This window comes from Suillus subaureus (genome assembly GCF_016647635.1).
Source record: "Suillus subaureus strain MN1 chromosome Unknown BJ212scaffold_30, whole genome shotgun sequence".
NCBI lineage: Eukaryota > Fungi > Basidiomycota > Agaricomycetes > Boletales > Suillaceae > Suillus > Suillus subaureus.
In genome coordinates, this window is record NW_024538586.1 from 397,797 (window position 1) to 414,633 (window position 16,837).

General features: G+C 46.8%; 7 protein-coding genes across 7 annotated transcripts; 3 read left to right on the forward strand and 4 right to left on the reverse strand.

The window, feature by feature from the left end:
• Nucleotides 1-1,898: 1,898 nt before the first annotated feature.
• Nucleotides 1,899-2,674, reverse strand: BJ212DRAFT_1278343 (uncharacterized protein; the record flags this gene model as incomplete). Its single annotated transcript, XM_041331428.1, has 2 exons — nt 1,899-2,100; nt 2,613-2,674. 2 exons carry the CDS (start codon nt 2,672-2,674, stop codon nt 1,899-1,901), a joined length of 264 nt encoding a protein of 87 aa, XP_041189899.1.
• Nucleotides 2,675-3,354: 680 nt separating this feature from the next.
• Nucleotides 3,355-4,989, reverse strand: BJ212DRAFT_1278300 (GDP dissociation inhibitor-domain-containing protein; the record flags this gene model as incomplete). Its single annotated transcript, XM_041331424.1, has 3 exons — nt 3,355-3,707; nt 3,757-4,871; nt 4,928-4,989. The coding sequence occupies 3 exons, from the start codon at nt 4,987-4,989 to the stop codon at nt 3,355-3,357; spliced, it is 1,530 nt and encodes a 509-aa protein (XP_041189900.1).
• A 56-nt stretch (nt 4,990-5,045) lies between these two features.
• BJ212DRAFT_1579263 (uncharacterized protein) lies at nt 5,046-7,005 on the forward strand (the record flags this gene model as incomplete). Its single annotated transcript, XM_041342238.1, has 5 exons — nt 5,046-5,260; nt 5,320-5,611; nt 5,669-5,766; nt 5,815-6,079; nt 6,128-7,005. Exons 1-5 carry the CDS (start codon nt 5,135-5,137, stop codon nt 7,003-7,005), a joined length of 1,659 nt encoding a protein of 552 aa, XP_041189901.1. The 5' UTR covers nt 5,046-5,134.
• Nucleotides 6,890-9,444, reverse strand: BJ212DRAFT_1375826 (guanine nucleotide exchange factor). Its single transcript, XM_041336463.1, has 8 exons — nt 9,252-9,444; nt 9,094-9,201; nt 8,794-9,038; nt 8,480-8,743; nt 8,337-8,428; nt 7,588-8,285; nt 7,191-7,539; nt 6,890-7,137 (listed from the first exon to the last, which is right to left on the reverse strand). The coding sequence occupies exons 1-7, from the start codon at nt 9,331-9,333 to the stop codon at nt 7,232-7,234; spliced, it is 1,797 nt and encodes a 598-aa protein (XP_041189902.1). The 5' UTR covers nt 9,334-9,444; the 3' UTR covers nt 6,890-7,137; nt 7,191-7,231.
• Nucleotides 9,445-9,481: 37 nt separating this feature from the next.
• Nucleotides 9,482-10,012, forward strand: BJ212DRAFT_1375830 (uncharacterized protein). Its single transcript, XM_041336464.1, has 2 exons — nt 9,482-9,624; nt 9,674-10,012. Exons 1-2 carry the CDS (start codon nt 9,552-9,554, stop codon nt 9,883-9,885), a joined length of 285 nt encoding a protein of 94 aa, XP_041189903.1. The 5' UTR covers nt 9,482-9,551; the 3' UTR covers nt 9,886-10,012.
• On the reverse strand, nt 10,013-11,195 carry BJ212DRAFT_1375833 (20S proteasome subunit). The gene is made up of 7 exons (XM_041336465.1): nt 11,144-11,195; nt 11,048-11,091; nt 10,894-10,988; nt 10,762-10,843; nt 10,552-10,707; nt 10,282-10,499; nt 10,013-10,231 (listed from the first exon to the last, which is right to left on the reverse strand). Exons 1-7 carry the CDS (start codon nt 11,164-11,166, stop codon nt 10,058-10,060), a joined length of 792 nt encoding a protein of 263 aa, XP_041189904.1. The 5' UTR covers nt 11,167-11,195; the 3' UTR covers nt 10,013-10,057.
• A 226-nt stretch (nt 11,196-11,421) lies between these two features.
• On the forward strand, nt 11,422-16,595 carry BJ212DRAFT_1278008 (uncharacterized protein; the record flags this gene model as incomplete). The annotated part of the gene is made up of 20 exons (XM_041331403.1): nt 11,422-11,459; nt 11,517-11,649; nt 11,700-11,849; nt 11,899-12,264; nt 12,317-12,532; nt 12,582-13,067; nt 13,119-13,230; nt 13,285-13,860; nt 13,911-14,195; nt 14,243-14,670; nt 14,723-14,969; nt 15,017-15,124; nt 15,175-15,422; nt 15,475-15,561; nt 15,610-15,678; nt 15,727-15,837; nt 15,887-16,010; nt 16,062-16,240; nt 16,283-16,470; nt 16,526-16,595. The coding sequence occupies 20 exons, from the start codon at nt 11,422-11,424 to the stop codon at nt 16,593-16,595; spliced, it is 4,221 nt and encodes a 1,406-aa protein (XP_041189905.1).
• Nucleotides 16,596-16,837: the final 242 nt, after the last annotated feature.

Below are 16,837 nucleotides of genomic sequence, written 5' to 3' on the forward strand. Positions count from 1 at the left end.
CGAGACTTGGGAATCAGTACTTGGGTACTCCACCCAAACAGTTTGCAGTTGATTTTACATGTATTCCCATGAGCCACAGCACTTGCAGGCATATTACATACATACTTCCAGACCTGGAATTTCAACTAGCATTCCAGATTTCTACATACTTTGTTAAGTACTGTGCAGATGCATAGGATACCTTACCATTTACCACCTCTCCTTACCTCTCTAGAGTCTTGGTCACTAGGTGCTCCTGGTACTTTGGTGTACTTTGGAATATATCTTTTCACTCATTTTCTGGACCCATATTTCGGAGATTTTGTCTCCCCTTGTGTTATCACTCCCTCGATAGTCTCCCCTTTGCGAATACCTTTGCTTTTCCTTAGTTTCCAAACCTCATTTTACCATACCCTTTCCCTTTCCCACTCTGGCCAAAGGTTCCTGCACTCTGGCTGACACTTTTTACCTCTGGACTTGTCATTTCTACCTTTGGGTTACCTTTGCATAGCTTCATGTGTATATAGAGTAGAGCTGTTTTATTACACTCTGACTTGTTGTATGTTTGTTACATTGGTACTCAGTAGTCAATCCAATTCCCAATTTTATTTGACCCCCTGAAGCACCTTACATCACATGATGCGAGTAGCAACAGACAGAAGGCTGCAAGAGACGGAAGACTATGGTAAATGTTTGTGATTGCAGTAAGTGAGTGTACAGTCTATCCTCTGTTAGTTTCTAGTCTGGACTTCATCTGGATTAGTCTTATCCGCTTGCCAAGTAACATCTGGACATCTGTCGGATTTATCTCATGTTTCAGATCCAGACATCCGTTGTCCACCCTAGTCAAATCCTGGAAACTCTGGACAACTGTTCTAGCCCCTGGAAATTAAGGACACATACTTGGGAAAGGGGCACAGCATATGAGCTGAGGCCAAGCCCTTGTGATCCGACCTCCTTGAGCACACGACCTTAACACAGGACTGAGATATGTGAGGTGGTGGATGTAGTCCAGAATCTGAGAGGAGATAAAGTTCAGATGTCTTGCTGGACGGAATGTGCATAGGGTGGGTGTATGGATCAGGCTAGTAGTCAAGATCCGGAGGTCCAGAGCTCAGGGGTAATTCCATAGCAGATCTAATCCTGCTTAGATATGGAGCACACAGCAGAAGGGAATCTGGGAATGAGTTGGATATGGGGTCCAGAAATAGGTCCAGAAAGTGTGGGAATATGATGGGATCTATGTCTGGCATATGGGATATGACAGCGACACACTCTACAATAATCTCTCCACATAGCATCTACAATACAATCTCTGTTTTCTGTTGCCTTTTGCCTTTCAGCACAGTCCACTGGTCCTTCAGCGAGATCACCCCTTGACTTGCCTGGATCAGGATCAATGAGATCCTTGACAGTGAATTCTTTGATTTCCTTTGGATCAATTTGGATGAAGTTATGGACGGCACAAAGTGTGGGGGGAATTTGGGCCTGTGTTGACATGCTATACTCCAGCAGATGTACAAGTATCACAAACCGTCTCTTGAGAACACTGAATATCTGCTCAATCACATTTCAAACTTGAGCATGCTGAAGATTGTATATTTCTTTGGTGTTTTGTGGCCTGCCTTGCATGAGAAGAGAACATTAAAGTGAAATATTGCTCACCAAACTGCAGCTCAACCCCACTCAGCCAAGTGGTACCAAACACTTCAGTACAGAATGAGAAGTGAATTGCAGATTCCAAACCCAGCATCCATGAGGTATTATCTTCCTTGTGGAATGTATAGGTCAGTGAGACAGGCATTATTGTAGAGAGTTGAGTCTGAGGTGGATCCATCCCAACTGCTGAGAAGATACTGGAACTGAAGATCAAATGAACAATATGCAAGACAATTTTGGCTGGTGAAACCTTTCTGGTTTCATGCAAGCTGTCTTTCTTCCACTGATGGACAACATGCAATGTGTGTACCATCCATAGCTCCAAGTGCCCCTTCAAAGTGTGGAAAGAGTTTTGGATTCCCTGATATCTCCACTGGAATAGGCATGTCCTCCTGTGGAAGAAATACAAATTTATTGTAGAAGGGTGCCAAAGACAAAGCAAGCAAGATTCTCTTGAAATATCTGACATGGTATGTGAGACAATGTATATCTTGCAATAGCATGAATGTGTTACAATCATGTATGCCCCTATCCATTTTCTCTCTCTTACTGTGTATTACATCACGAGCTGCATAACACCACCACTAGACTTATCTTTGACTCATACCTTGTATTACATCACAACTGCCATTGCTGTTGCTAGATGGTCTATTCTTGCTATCGCTTATGTGTCCTTTATCTCTGACTCATATCCATTCTCATGCCTGCCCTAAAGCACTTGTAGTTCACTATAAATAGTTCTCTTGTACACTTTAGTTCTGCACTTTAATCTTACTAGGTTTTACCTGAAACATCCTTCACTTGAGACCTCCAATCTCTTGTCGTCTGAACCATACTTTAAGTTAGAAGCACTCCTTCTAACTTAGCTTATACTGAATGCTTGACTTATCATCTTGCATAGAATCTTGACAGAGGTCCTGACTCTTATCAAGTTGTCTGTCATTAGAACTATCCTAGTTCATAACAGAATGTACTTCTGCATGGTTGTGTGGGAGTGCTGAAAATGTTCTGCAACATGACAGCTCAAAAGCCCCATCTGTCACACATGTATAGAGAAATATAGCAACTTGCTCATCAAGCTGAATATATTTTGAATCATGCAGCCTGCAAGTCCAAAGCTCATGTAGAAGTACATGGAAGATGTGTTTTCTCATTCTGAACTTGGTTTTGATCCAGTCAGGGTGTCCATTGATAAGTTCTTGCACCCATGCGTGCCCAGTAAGGACTAAGGTATGGTAGGGCTACTTGTCCAGAAAAGGAGTCATATATGCAATTATAATGCCCATAATAAGTTGAGAAATCATTGCAGCTGCCATCTGTAGCATGTGGAAACATTGAATACCATGCATTTCAGCCTTGGTGTGATGTCATAGTACATGCGTGATACATTGAGCTTGTCACAGTTGTTTGTACATATTGTTGCAAATAAAATAAACTGCAAAACAAACTGTGAAATAAACACAGCTGTCCAGGCTCTTAGAATAACCATATATTCATATGATGTCATCAGATTCCCACACTATAGGGGACAAAGATAAAGCTAAGAAGCAGAGCTTTCACACACCTCTGCATAGCTTAGTTGTATTCCCAAACCCTGACTTGCAATGAAGCAATTATATGAAAAATCACAAACATTGAGACACTTTTTGAGCCACTGTAGATAGTTAGATGTATTCTACCACTGCACGTCATTTCCTTCTCCCTCCTCCATCTCAGTTAACAAAGGCCAAAACACATTTGCTCATGTCCTGGATTAATCTCTTTTATCTCTCCATTAAGAGAAGATACTGCCTTTTTGAAGGTGGCCTCAGCAATTATTGCAGCTTCATCTACCCCCTGTGTTATATGTGGGCTTAATGAAGGCACAGCCAGCAGCCCTACCAATGAATCTGAGGTGCTGGATGTAGACAAGGCAAGTTCCTGCATATAGAATGTAGAACAAATTAATCCTTTCTGCTCCTGTTGCTCAGCCTGAATCAATACAAGAACAGCTGCTAGGTAAGGGCGTAAAAGGATCTCAGCTGAATGAATGGAATTGGTGGGAAGTGGCATTGAAATGTACAGGATGCCTATAATGAATTGAGGTATTGCTAAACATGAATTGAAAAACAACCATACCTTTCCCAGAAGGAGCCGACATTGTACCTGGACCCGCTGTCATAACATGCACAGCAGAAATAGCCGATCCCCCGTTCAACGACCCCGGCGGAAAGACAAGAAGGGAAGAATCCGACGCATCCGACGCTCCGGAATCCTTAGTGTCCAATGGTAAAATAATTGGCCCATCAACAATTGCGATACATCGTGCCATTGCAAATAGCCGCGGGGAGCCGCAGGACGATATACTCGGATGGATGACATCCGCTAGAGTGCGAAGGTGACCTGGTAGAAGAGTATTCGACGATATCAGGCATCGGCAGTGAAGACGGTCTGGAAAGTCGTCAACTTCAACAGCGAACCGGGGTAGATCTGATGTCAGCACGGGGTATTCTGGCCCAGTGGGATCAACAGACAAGATTCTTGTAACGGATCGTCCCAGAATATAAACACCTCCCCCCACAGCAGCTGCGCGGCAAAAGCCTTGCGCGATTTCGCCCGAGCCACCGTAGTAGCCAACGAGAAATGAGGACGGCCCATAGCGACCAGATGCCTTCAAGTAAATGCGGATACGATGCAGAGCTGGAAGAGTCGTTTCTGAAATAAAACAGCAATATCCCAGGGCATATGTAATGGCGCGAGCGGTTGCTTCACTGAGCAAAAAAATCCTCTGCAAGAAATCGAGCAAGGGCAAATCTTCTTGACCGTGCAGCTCCTTGCTATTCTCGAATTCTCCAGCAGCAAACATGAGGAAACGCGTCACCCTCCTCTTCTCCAAGAGACTCATCGCCTTGCTCTGAAAGATGTCATCCTTGCTCTGAGGCACATCTTTCAATATGCCGCCGTCATAAATGACAACGCGACCAAGGAGCTTGAAAGATCCGTAGCGATAAACGCCTGAGGCAACGAGGGACGAAATGAAAGGACCGATCGATGGAATGACCGAAGGAGCTAATGAGATTGAGTACTGTCTCGCATGAGGCGGGACTTCACCATAACGGGTGACAGAATGATTGTCCTCTTTGTGGTGATCAACCCACTGCATGAGTTCATCTAATGAGAGAGATGCTTCGTCTGCACCATAATATGGATTGGGGTCAATATGGGCGACTCTAAAGCCAGCTTTGGAGAGAGCACTGAGAGGTTCCTACTGAGTACAATAATACGGTGTGCGAATATCAATTTTGCTCACGCAGCAGTTATAGATTCGGTCAGACCGGTGCCAAGCACGATAACGTCAAAGTGATTATCCATTGCTGCAGTGGTGGAAGGAATTGATTCAGACATAAGTATTCGAAGTCCTGAACCAACCTGCCCTTAACCAGAATGGCTCACGTGCTTATCGAGCCAAAATTTTGGACTTCTTACTTTGCAAATCTGTATCCCTCACTTGTGCGCCATGGCAAAATCAGACAAGAAGGCAGACAAGAAGGTAGCAGATAAGGCCAAGGCTGCCAAGCCAGCCGCCGCCTTACCCGCAAAAGCAAAGTCGCTAGCGTCATCCAAGGAGATTTTGGCCAAGGCTGTATGTATTCCTGTCGTCAGTCGTCGGACCCGTACTGACCTTTTTACTCAACCCTATAGAAAGTACTCAAAGCATCGAATGGAAAGGCTCCCGTTAAACGTGCCAAAGACGAATCATCGGATGATTCCTCAGACTCCCCTTCGGAAGACGAACAACCCAAAAAAACTGTGCTCACGTCGGACTCTGACGACTCACCTGAAGAAAAAAAGCCTGCTAATGCCCCAGCCAGCAAAAAGGGAAAGGGCAAAGTGGAGAGTAGTGATTCTTCTGATTCGTCGTCAAGCGACGAGAGCTCATCAGATGAGGTTGGTGACAAGGACGTAGAGATGCAGGATGTTCAGCCTACCAATGGTAAGTAATTGATTGCACTAGTCTCCGCTCAACCTGATTTTTTGTCGTGGGCTTCAGGCAAAAAGACAGATAAGACCAAGGCAGCAAAATCAACCGCCTCGCCAGCAAAAAAAGTCAAATTGCCAACATCACCCAAGGACATTTTGGCCAAGGCTGTATGTCTTCATTTTTTCAGTCTTTCGACGATCATTCAATATCCGTAGGGAGCACTCAAAGCATCGATTTCAAAAGCATCCGAATCAAGCGATGAGTCTTCGGACTCCTCTTCGGAGGGACAACCCAAAAAGCTTGCCCCTACCTCCGACTCTGATGATTCATCAGATGATGAAAAACCCGCCAGTGTTCCGGCCGGCAAAAGGGAGAAGGGTAAAGAAAGTGGTGATTCTTCCGATTCTTCGAGCGACGAGAGCTCGTCAGATCAGGATGGGGACAAAGGCGCTGAGGTGCAAAATGCTCAGCCTGCCAAGGGTAAGCCATTGATCACAGTAGTCGTTCATCAGCCTGAATGGTCTACAGGCACCAAGCGCAAAGCAGAAGCAGAGCCTTCCGTTCCCCAAAAAAAGGTAAAATTGGTCGATGACGATGCAGCTCCTAGCGTATCGACCGAGGAAACGAAAAGTATTTTCGTTGGTCGGCTATCATGGAATGTCGACAACGACTGGCTTGCACAGGAATTTGCCTCCTGCGGCGAAATTGTTTCTGCTCAAGTACAAACGGATCGCGCAACTGGGAAGTCGCGTGGTTTTGGCTATGTTCACTTCACATCCGCAGATGCGGTTGAGAAAGCTCTCCAAATGAACGGCAAGGAAATAGATGGACGACCCGTCAATATTGACAAAAGCACTCCGCCGGATAAAAGCGCTGTCCGTGAAAACCGGGCAAAGTCTTTTGGCGATACGCAGAGCCCAGTGTCAAGTGTTCTCTTTGTTGGGAATCTTAGCTTTGGTGTCAACGAGGATCAACTTTGGGAAGTCTTTGGTGAGCACGGCGACGTTAAAAGCGTTCGTGTTCCAACGGATCGTGAATCGGGAAGGCCGAAGGGTTTTGCCTATGTCGAGTTTAGTGCTGTGGAGGCCGCACAGACAGCCCACGGACAACTGCAGGGTTATGAGCTTGACGGCCGCAGCCTTCGCTTGGACTATTCCCAACCAAGAGACAGCGCTGGGGGTGGACGGGGCGGAGGCCGTGGAGGATTCGGCGATCGAGGTCGTGGACGTGGTGGGTTCGGCGGTGGTGACCGCGGACGTGGACGTGGTGGGTTCGGTGGTGACCGTGGTGGGAGGGGACGCGGCCGTGGCGGTGACCGGGGTGGGAGGGGTGGCGGCAGAGGTCGAGGGGGCGCACGCACTGGAGCCGTCACCCAGTTTGAGGGGTCCAAGATCACTTTCGATTAGGCTACACAGCGTTACCCAAAAATGATGACTTCCCACTTTTAAGTGGTTCAAGTCGTTGCATATCTTTCGTATATACATATGCATACTGTTCTATCACTGCGATTGACAACTTGATCTATCATACTTCATTAACTGTGGATTCAAGGTAAGGAAACAACAAAGGATGGTATCGGTAAGCTACTCGCAGGTCCATGATAACTTTCGTATCCACCGTTGCTGACTGAGATCAGCCCATTTTACCCTCTTGAAATGCCTTCCGATAAGGATTCTGGCTCGGAGGTAGCGCACCAGTCTTCTCCAGCCGATCAAATAATACAAACAATTTCTCCGCCTCGTGTTCCTTCTCTTCATCAGTCATGTCGACAGTTTCAGAGGGATGCTCAACGGTGCCAGTGATGGGGTTGATGGGTAAACCTGACGCAGTAGTTGGTGGTGCGCCTGAGGCTGCGCTGACGGGCGGTGCACTGACAACGCCTTTGTGATAAAGGAAACCAGCAACATTGCCGTACCCGAAATAACCAGCAAGGGATGAAGCTAAATTTCATTCGTAAATACAACCGACGGGGGGAGCATATGACACACCGTTTGAATCACACATTGCGTACAACATTTCTCCCATAGCGTCCTTCAACGTGCTGTGGTAGACGGATGCAAGGAGTCTCAAACACCGACCTAAAAGGTCTGCTCTCTTCTCCAAAGGATGCGTCCTGTCCAGGTTTTCAGGTACTAACCACTGTCTTATTCTTGTCTTGGCATCGTCGTCACCAAGGCAGAATCGTGTGATAAGTAGAACAAGCGGGCACAGGATTTCATCCAGGGACGTATCCCCATCGATCTTGCACAGATCTCGTACTGCAGGATCATCTGGATCAATATCACCTGGAAGGAAATGAGCAAGGGTCATGTCCAGGAGTTCATAAGCGCGTGAAGCGCAGTCAGCTGCCGAAGGCGAGTCCGAACGTGGAGAGCAGCAGAACGAACGGCGACCGGCTGAAATGACAGACGATATGGCGCGTTCAATATGCCTGGCCTTTGGCTCCTTAGGCGTTGACTGACTATCGTGACTTGAACCAGTTGAAGAAGAGGTTGTGGACTCAGGGGGACTAGGCTGAGGGGTAGTCGAATGTGAATGTGGACAAGTACCAAACCATACCGCTCGGGATGACGCGTCGACAGGGATAGTGATTAGCGAGTGAATGATGTGAGTCAATGGCGATGTAAGGGGATTTGGGGAGGACAGGGGGATGGCCTGAAAGGCACGAACAAGTGGAGGTAGGATGCTGTAGCACCGTGTGAGATGCCGTGAAAACAAATTACCACAAGATACTCACGCATCAAGTCGCGAATTCCAGAAATCTCCCATTACCTTTTGGTCTACAGGAGAGCAGACTATGCCGGGAGATTGCAACTCAGAGGGGGCCAGCTATGACACGACTGAGAGTTCGTAATTGTGCTTGAAAAAGAGGAGACTGACCTTGGGATAGTGTACGAGGAGATTGAAGGTAAACTTCAGGAGATCTGTCATGGCATCGCGGGACATCTTTGTTCCAACTTGCATGGATGCAATTAAATCATCCAACTTGAAGGCAATAACATCGAGTATTGTTCCATTTCCAGGAAAGTGGGTGCGTTTTGTCTCGACGATAGATTCAATGAAGGAAAAAGATTGATGAGAGGACGCAGTACAGAGGAAGAGAACCCTGGACGAGAGAAATGTGCTCTCGGGTGTTGCAGATTTCTATTAAAAAATGGGCGGAATGCAAAACACGCAGGGTAATGGGTGCTGACCTGGAGCAGGTCGACACAGATATTGCCTCCATCAATTTCTTGACTCAGTAACCTGGTGCGGGCAGGTTCACTAAGGAGTAAGGTGTTGGCGACGCACTTCAAAGCTTCGTTCGATGCATCAGGAGCAGTTTCGAGTTTTATGGCAAGCGTCATAAGACATTTGAGGTTAGGAACTGATGCAAGAACCTGGGCACCGTGGGGAGTTTTACCGAGTCCCTTGACGGCAGAAATGGCGGACAACGCGTCTGAAATTGACATGAGATCAGTACTGAGTGTATAAATCTAATAGGGTGAGCAAACCATCTCTGATTAAACGGCTGGGCGAGCCATCGATAATGACAGCCTGGAGATCATCAATGATGAGCTGAATGAGTGTTTTACAGGAAGGAGGATCGATAGGCGGAGCACCTAAAAAAACAGATTGAAGTAGTTAGCAATAAGATACGATTAAGACATACCAGCGATTAATTGAAGTGTGTGTGATATCGTAGCTCTTGGAGAACTCGATGACAGGGAAGAGTACGCCTGAAGAACCGACATATTGTTTCTGGGAAACACAGAACCGTCAAAGTATGCCAGCAGTCGTATACCTGAATTTATCTTTCTTGAAGCGTCTACTAGTACCTTTGCCACTTGGCGGCGTCACTAGGCGATCGGCGCGGTTGCTTCAGCCTTCCCGGTGGCCAAGTAAATATGTACAAATAAAATATCCCACGAACAGCTTTGCCAGGCGGCCCGCTTCTCAGCCACCAGTTACCATGCACCCATCTGTTAAGGTGCTAGCACACAAACCTCTCATCAGCTTCATCGGAAAGCGTGTATGGCCAGCTAGTGCGTTGGGTAACTTATTGTCTTGCACAACACCTAAATGTCACAATAGCTGCAGGTCCTTCTCACCCTCATCCAGCTGCTCCTCCAGAATGGCAAAAGTCCTTTTCTGAAAAGGCTGTTTCTCAGAGCTCACCCCGAGCACCGCAGGATCATGCTGCATTCCTAGAATTCTGGGACGCTCCAGCACGCTTCTCGAAACCATCCTCCAGGTACTTGGAACAAGTCGAGATAGATGCTATACTGGTCAGTATTTCTGTGTAACACATGATTCAGTACTCACAGTCGTGCAGAGTGGGGGAGCTTCTCTGCGATAGAATAGATAAATCCGATAGACATCATCTGCAATTCATACCGCATTATCCCAAAAACTTATCTAAATTACTCCGAGTTTCCGCGGGCAAATGATGAATTCTCATGTGTGCAACAATGCATCCTAGTCCTTTTCTGCATATGCTAGGAGATATCTTTCTACTTCGGCCTCATTCATCACACGCCATTCACCACGAGTCTTGGGGTCCTCGTCCTCAGCAGTTGACACGATTCCAATCTCTATCTCTCCAGCCTTGTAGTCCGTCGCATGAACCGTCGACATTGCTTCTATTGCAATCTAAACAATGCTCAGCTATCTGCGTCATTTTGTAATATAGTATGACTCACCTCAATAACCTCCGCTCGACTGAGCTTCTTGCCAGCAGCTGCAGCATCATCAGCTCCCTTACCCTTGTCTAACTTCTTCCATTTCTTTTCTAGGTGATTCATCGCTTCTTGCTGTTTCTGTCCAGCAGCAGTGGCGTGGAACCCAACAAAGTAACCTGCGGGGTCCAATTTAAAACATCGCGGCCCATATTCTGGATCGATGCCAATTAGGATCATAGCTATGAGCTGTCGTTAGTTGCTAAAGACGGTAACAAAAATAGGTGGCCTGACAAATGCCTAGGGGCCGCATGCCAGCCCGTTGCGTGTAGACTTGATTGATGTTTGCCAGTCGTCGTGCCAGAGCATCCGGAGTTATCTCGTATCCATACTTGTATCTCCACTGGACAGCTTCTTGCTGAGCACGTAAAACTTGGGCACGGGCATCAGCTGTAACCTACGTCAGCGCAAGTACAAGCTATTCCACATCAGCATTTGACTCACCGACAAGGCCAGTCATGACACACCCAATAGTACGGGTGATGCTGTAGAGGTGCGTAACAGTCGATGCATCCAACAGCTTGTCCTGATCTGAAGTAAATATCGTGATGACAGCAGTTTACTAGCACAACATACTGGGATCTTCTTTTGGGTAATGACTACAGAGGTATCATGTCCTCTAACAGAGACCGCTGTATGGCCTGAACCAGAGATAGCTTTGAATGCGTACTCTAAAGGGGAATATATAAGCACGCGTCATTGTGAACATGTCCAATAATCATCAACGCACCGACTTGGTACAGTCGACCCTCGGGCGAGAAAACAGTGAGATATCTGTCAAACAATTCATGAGCATGCAAACGGCGGAGCTGGTGAATACTCGAACCTATCGTATGATGTTCTCGACATGGTTTGGATGCAGGATATGATTCAATCGCAGACACGCGACGCGCAAGTCTCGTCACAGGGTCACTCAATTATGTCACACGGTCACAAGAAAGTTACGTCACATATTGATTGATCTGATATCCAAAACTTGTAGCTATAGCTAGTTGACGTCCAACTCAAGTTGTACTTATATATACACAGACACTTTACTCGTGCATTGCGCATGAGTGACAGGCGTCGTCGCAAAATCTAGCTTCTTGTACTAAATTTTTTACCATGAAGGAGACTGTACCTTCTGAGGCACCCAAAGTTATGTATGTCCGATCCCCTCCTCCAGTTTTCTTAAATTGGTTGACGCGAGAGCCCATCAGAAAACAGTTGCAGTTCAGCTTGCTCAATGCCCAAGATACAGTTAAGATCTCCGAATTCCAGATCACTCACCGCGACTTGTATACGCCCACCGATCGACTTCCCGTCAAAGATGGCGTCTTAGATCGTCGGCTGGTGAGTCCCCAACACCTTCCCATGTACGATGCGACTGATCACCATCTTAGGGAACGACAGAGAAGAACGCATTTTGTGAGACCTGCGGCCTCAATTCTGTCGACTGCGTTGGCCACTACGCATATATCAAACTAGTGGTCCCAGTATTCCACATCGGCTACTTCAAACATACTATTGCCGTCCTCCAGGCCATATGCAAAGTAAGCGGGTAAATTTTCATACTTTTCTTGCTTTATGACGCGATAAAAGACCTGCGCTCGCGTGCTACTGGAGGAGCCTGACCGGCGGACATACCTCAAACGCTTCCGCAGACCAGGTCTTGAAAATATCCATCGACAGGCGTTATGCAAACAGGTCAATACGATGGCACGAAAGGTCGTCTACTGTCCGTACTGCTCAGCAACGAATGGCGCTGTTAAAAAGGCAGGAGTACTGAAAATTATCCACGATAAATTCCGCGCGAAGAAGACAGCAGACGAGATGGAGAAATGGAAGCGTACATTTGCTCCGGCGGTAGAGGCGCAGAAGGAACTTGGGATGTACTTGAACAAGGCAATCCACGAAGATTTAAATCCACTAAAAACTCTCGATCTCTTTAAGAGAATATCCGATGAGGTCGCGTTTATGTCTACTTTCAAAGGTTCACGGGATTAACATCTACTTTCAGGACTGTGAATTACTTGGTCTACGACCCGAGTTCGGTCGTCCAGAAGAGTATATCTGGCAGTACATATCTGTTCCACCGGTTTGCATCAGACCATCTGTTGCCCAGGATGGAGCTTCCAACGAAGATGACCTCACTGTCAAACTTACGGAGATCGTTTTCACCAATGCTCTCATAAAGCAAGGTCTGTCTAAAGGAGCGCCTACTGCACAATTCATGGTAAGTGAGGATTATTCACAGTGCTTACCGTTACTCAACTTGTACTCAGGAACACTGGGAGTTCCTTCAACTTTCCGTTGCCATGTACATCAACTCCGAACTTCCTGGGGTACCCTCACAAGCTGGTCAAAAGCCAATGAGGGGCTTTGTACAGCGCCTGAAGGGCAAACAGGGTCGATTCCGTGGTAATTTGTCTGGGAAACGTGTCGATTTCTCCGGTCGTACCGTGATTTCCCCTGACCCCAACTTGCGTATCGATGAAGTAGCGGTACCAGAGCGTGTCGCGAAGATATTGACATACCCGGAACGTGTGACTTCTCACAACATTGACGGTCTCAAACAAGCTGTTCGCAATGGGTGTGATGTACACCCCGGCGCTAACTACGTAACAGCGGGCAGCAGTGGCTTCAAGAAATTCTTGAAGTTTGGCAATCGCAATGCGGTGGCTGACAGTCTGAGAATTGGAGACATTGTCGAGAGGCATATCATCGACGGTGATATCGCCTTGTTCAATCGACAACCCAGTCTACATAAGGTCTTTCATTCTGTAAAAGCTTCAAACCTTCATTAACTTGGTACCTTTCAGCTCTCGATTATGTGTCACAGGGTCAAGGTTCGTCCTTGGCGCTCCTTCCGTCTAAACGAATGTGTTTGCGGCCCTTACAATGCCGATTTTGATGGCGATGAAATGAATCTTCGTCAGTTTTTTGTCATACTGACTGATGTTCGAACACTCATGATCTCTCGATTAGATATTCCTCAGACGGAGGAAGCAAGAACAGAAGCGCTCGAGCTCATGAGCGTGAAACATAATCTAGTCACCCCTCGAAACGGAGAGCCTGTGATCGCTGCCATTCAAGATTTTATCACGGCTTCCTACTTGATGACTCGTAAAGATACATTTTTCGACCGTCGCCAGTTCACGCAAATATGTTGCTACTTTGCCGATGCCAACTTGCAGATTGACATACCCCCACCGACGATCTGGAAGCCTATACGACTGTGGACAGGCAAACAGATTTTCAACGTTCTCATGCGTCCTAACAAGCAATCCAACGTATTTGTGAACGTTGAATGCAAGTGCAATAAACCGGAAAAGCTAAAACCTGAACATTACCCCTCCATCAAAGACCCGGCCCCAGATCTCTCTCCGAACGATGCTTGGCTTGTCATCGTCAACAGCGAAGTTATGTGTGGTGTCATGGATAAAGCCGTCGTCGGCAGCGGGAAGAAGAAGTCAATATTCGGAATAATCATGAGGGACTACGGCCCACATGAGGCTGCCGCAGCCATGAACCGTGTAGCAAAACTGTGCGCTCGTTGGCTGGGTGCGTCTTATCGTCGATCAGACACATTTCACATTTTAATTTCCTTTCAGCCAACTTCGGTTTCTCTCTCGGAATAAACGATGTCATTCCAGGGCCTATTCTTGCATCGAAGAAAAACCAGATGGTCGAGGCTGCTTACGCTGAATGTACAAGTCTCATTACGCAGGCAAAGAAGGGGAAACTGGAGAATAAACCAGGATGCAACCAAGAACAAACACTTGAAGCTATGATATCTGGAATCCTTTCAAGAGTTCGGGACAAGGTCGGAGACATCTGTATGCAGGAGCTGAGTCGACATAATGCACCTCTAATCATGGCAACTTGTGGCTCTAAAGGTTTGTCCCTTGGATTCTGTTTGGTCAATGTTGCTTAGTGTTACTAGGTTCCGTGATCAATGTTTCTCAGATGGTTGCCTGTGTCGGTCAGCAAATCATTGCGGGTCACCGTGTTCCAGATGGATTTCAAGATCGTTCTCTACCGCATTTCCCGAAGAAGTCGAAAGAACCTCCATCCAAAGGTTTCGTCAGAAACAGCTTTTTTAGCGGTCTGCTACCGACCGAATTTTTATTTCACGCCATTTCCGGTCGTGAGGGTTTGGTCGACACCGCGGTGAAGACCGCTGAGACTGGTTACATGCAACGACGTTTGATGAAGGCACTGGAGGATCTGACCACTCAATATGATCTATCAGTGCGCAACTCCACAGGCGGCGTTGTGCAGTTCAGATATGGTGACGATGGCTTAGATCCTGCATGTCTTGAAGGTGACGCACAGCCGGTCGAGTTCGAGCGCGCATGGACGCATGCTTTGGTGTGTACCAATACGGCTGTCTATCTAATTCAAACGTCTCACTTTTGTGCAGGCAATAGGAAACCGTCGTGGTCGCGGTTTGCTCCCCTTCGAGGTTGTGGAACTCGTTGATCTAGAGCTCAAGAAACCAAAGTTCACCAGCGAGTGCACACCAGCCTATCTTGATACTATACGAGACTTTGTTGTTCAGCATATCGCTCATCATCTCGCTGCGATGCGCAAAAGCCGGGGAATGTTTGAGGCTCTGGAGCGCTCAGATGAATGGGACTGTGATACCGACTTGTCTATGGGAGCTTCAGGTTCGCACAGAAACATGTCTACCTTTGCTTTCTGACACATTTCTTAGCCGCTTCCAAGGCCATCGTAGACAATAAGGCCAAAGTTACCGAGTCTCAACTCCAGCATTTTCTTGCCATGTGCTGGAAAAAGTACGTCAAAGCCAGGATCGAGCCCGGTAAGTGGTGTCTATACGAGTTGCCCTCAGGGAGACTAAGTGGAGTTCAGGCTCCACTGTGGGTGCAGTTGGTGCTCAGTCCATTGGAGAACCAGGGACACAAATGACCCTCAAGACCTTCCATTTTGCTGGGGTTGCTTCGATGAATGTCACGCTTGGTGTTCCGCGAATCAAGGAAATCATCAACGCATCCAAGACTATTAGCACGCCCATTATTAGCTGCAAGCTCGTCACACCCAACAGCGAGCCTTCTGCACGTATAGTTAAGGGCCGTCTTGAAAAAACTCACTTGGGCGATGTAAGACATTTTCAGCCAATAAACCTCAGATGACATCCTAAAATTCGTGCAGATTGCTGCTGTTTTTGAAGAGGCATGGGCACCAGAGTACACTTATATCGGTGTAATTATAGATATGGATACCATTCAGAAGCTCCAGGTTGGTCCTTGAACATATCATTCAATGTGTGCTCACTTGTCACACCAGCTTGAACTCACCTTGGACGATATAAAGTGGGCGATCGTAGCCACGAGAAAGCTCAAGATTAAACAAGAGGTGAGATCCGTGCCGTGTATATGTTGTCACGAAACTTACTGTCGACAGTCCATTACCGTCATTCCTCGCAGAAACCGCTTGCGTATATATATTGATGGAACGGACAAATACTACAAGTTGCGAGAATTGAAACGAGTTTTGCCGGATGTAGTAGTGAAGGTCAATCACTTGGCCTTGCCCGTGATCAGTCTTTGAATAATTTCCACAGGGAGTGCCAACTATTCAGCGCGCCGTCATTAACATCAAAGAGAAGGACGATGCCAAGGGGAAAAAGGGAGACAAGGAACTACTTGTAGAAGGTTACGGACTACAGAAGGTCATGACCACGGAGGGTAGGCTTTTCTGTTCTTCAAACTAGCCACAATTTGCTGACCTAGATGTAGGAATTGTTGGCGAGGCTACGACTTCCAACCATGTAATTGAGACAGCAAAAGTCTTGGGGATTGAAGCAGCAAGACGGACCATCATCGACGAAATCCAGTATACCATGCAGAGCCACGGAATGAGCATTGACCCTCGTCATGTCATGTTGCTTGGCGATGTCATGAGCTACAAAGTACGAGTGCGGTGCAATACCAATTTCTCTAGCTAATTGCTCACTCAGGGAGAGGTTCTTGGTATCACTCGCTTTGGTGTCGCGAAAATGAAGGACAGCGTTCTTATGCTTGCTTCTTTCGAAAAGACGACAGACCATTTGTTTGATGCAGCAGCCTTCGGGAAGAACGACAGTATCGCTGGTGTATCAGAAAGCATTATAATGGGTAACGCGGCTGCAAATTGCGGAACTTCTATGTAAGTGTGATCATAGTTTGCGACCCAATCATACTTCTAACAGTATCTTCCCTAGGCCTGCTTTATATTCACCATCGCCCCACATAAGCAAACCACGAATGTTATTATTTGAAGATGCGTTATAAAAGTTATTTCTCGGATCCACCAGGCTACCTTATTTCTCTATATATCTACCAACGCTTGTTGCAAGGAGAACTCGTCTGGATTGTATGCGAAGCTAAGCCGTGGCTTGTTAAAAGTCAAGTAGTGTCGAAATGCTTGTGAGACTGCCTGGCCGAGCAAAGCAAGGATGAACAAAACGAAGGACTGACCGTATTTTACTTCTTCCTGACTCTCGGATTCACTCAAGTAGCAAGCAGTGATTACA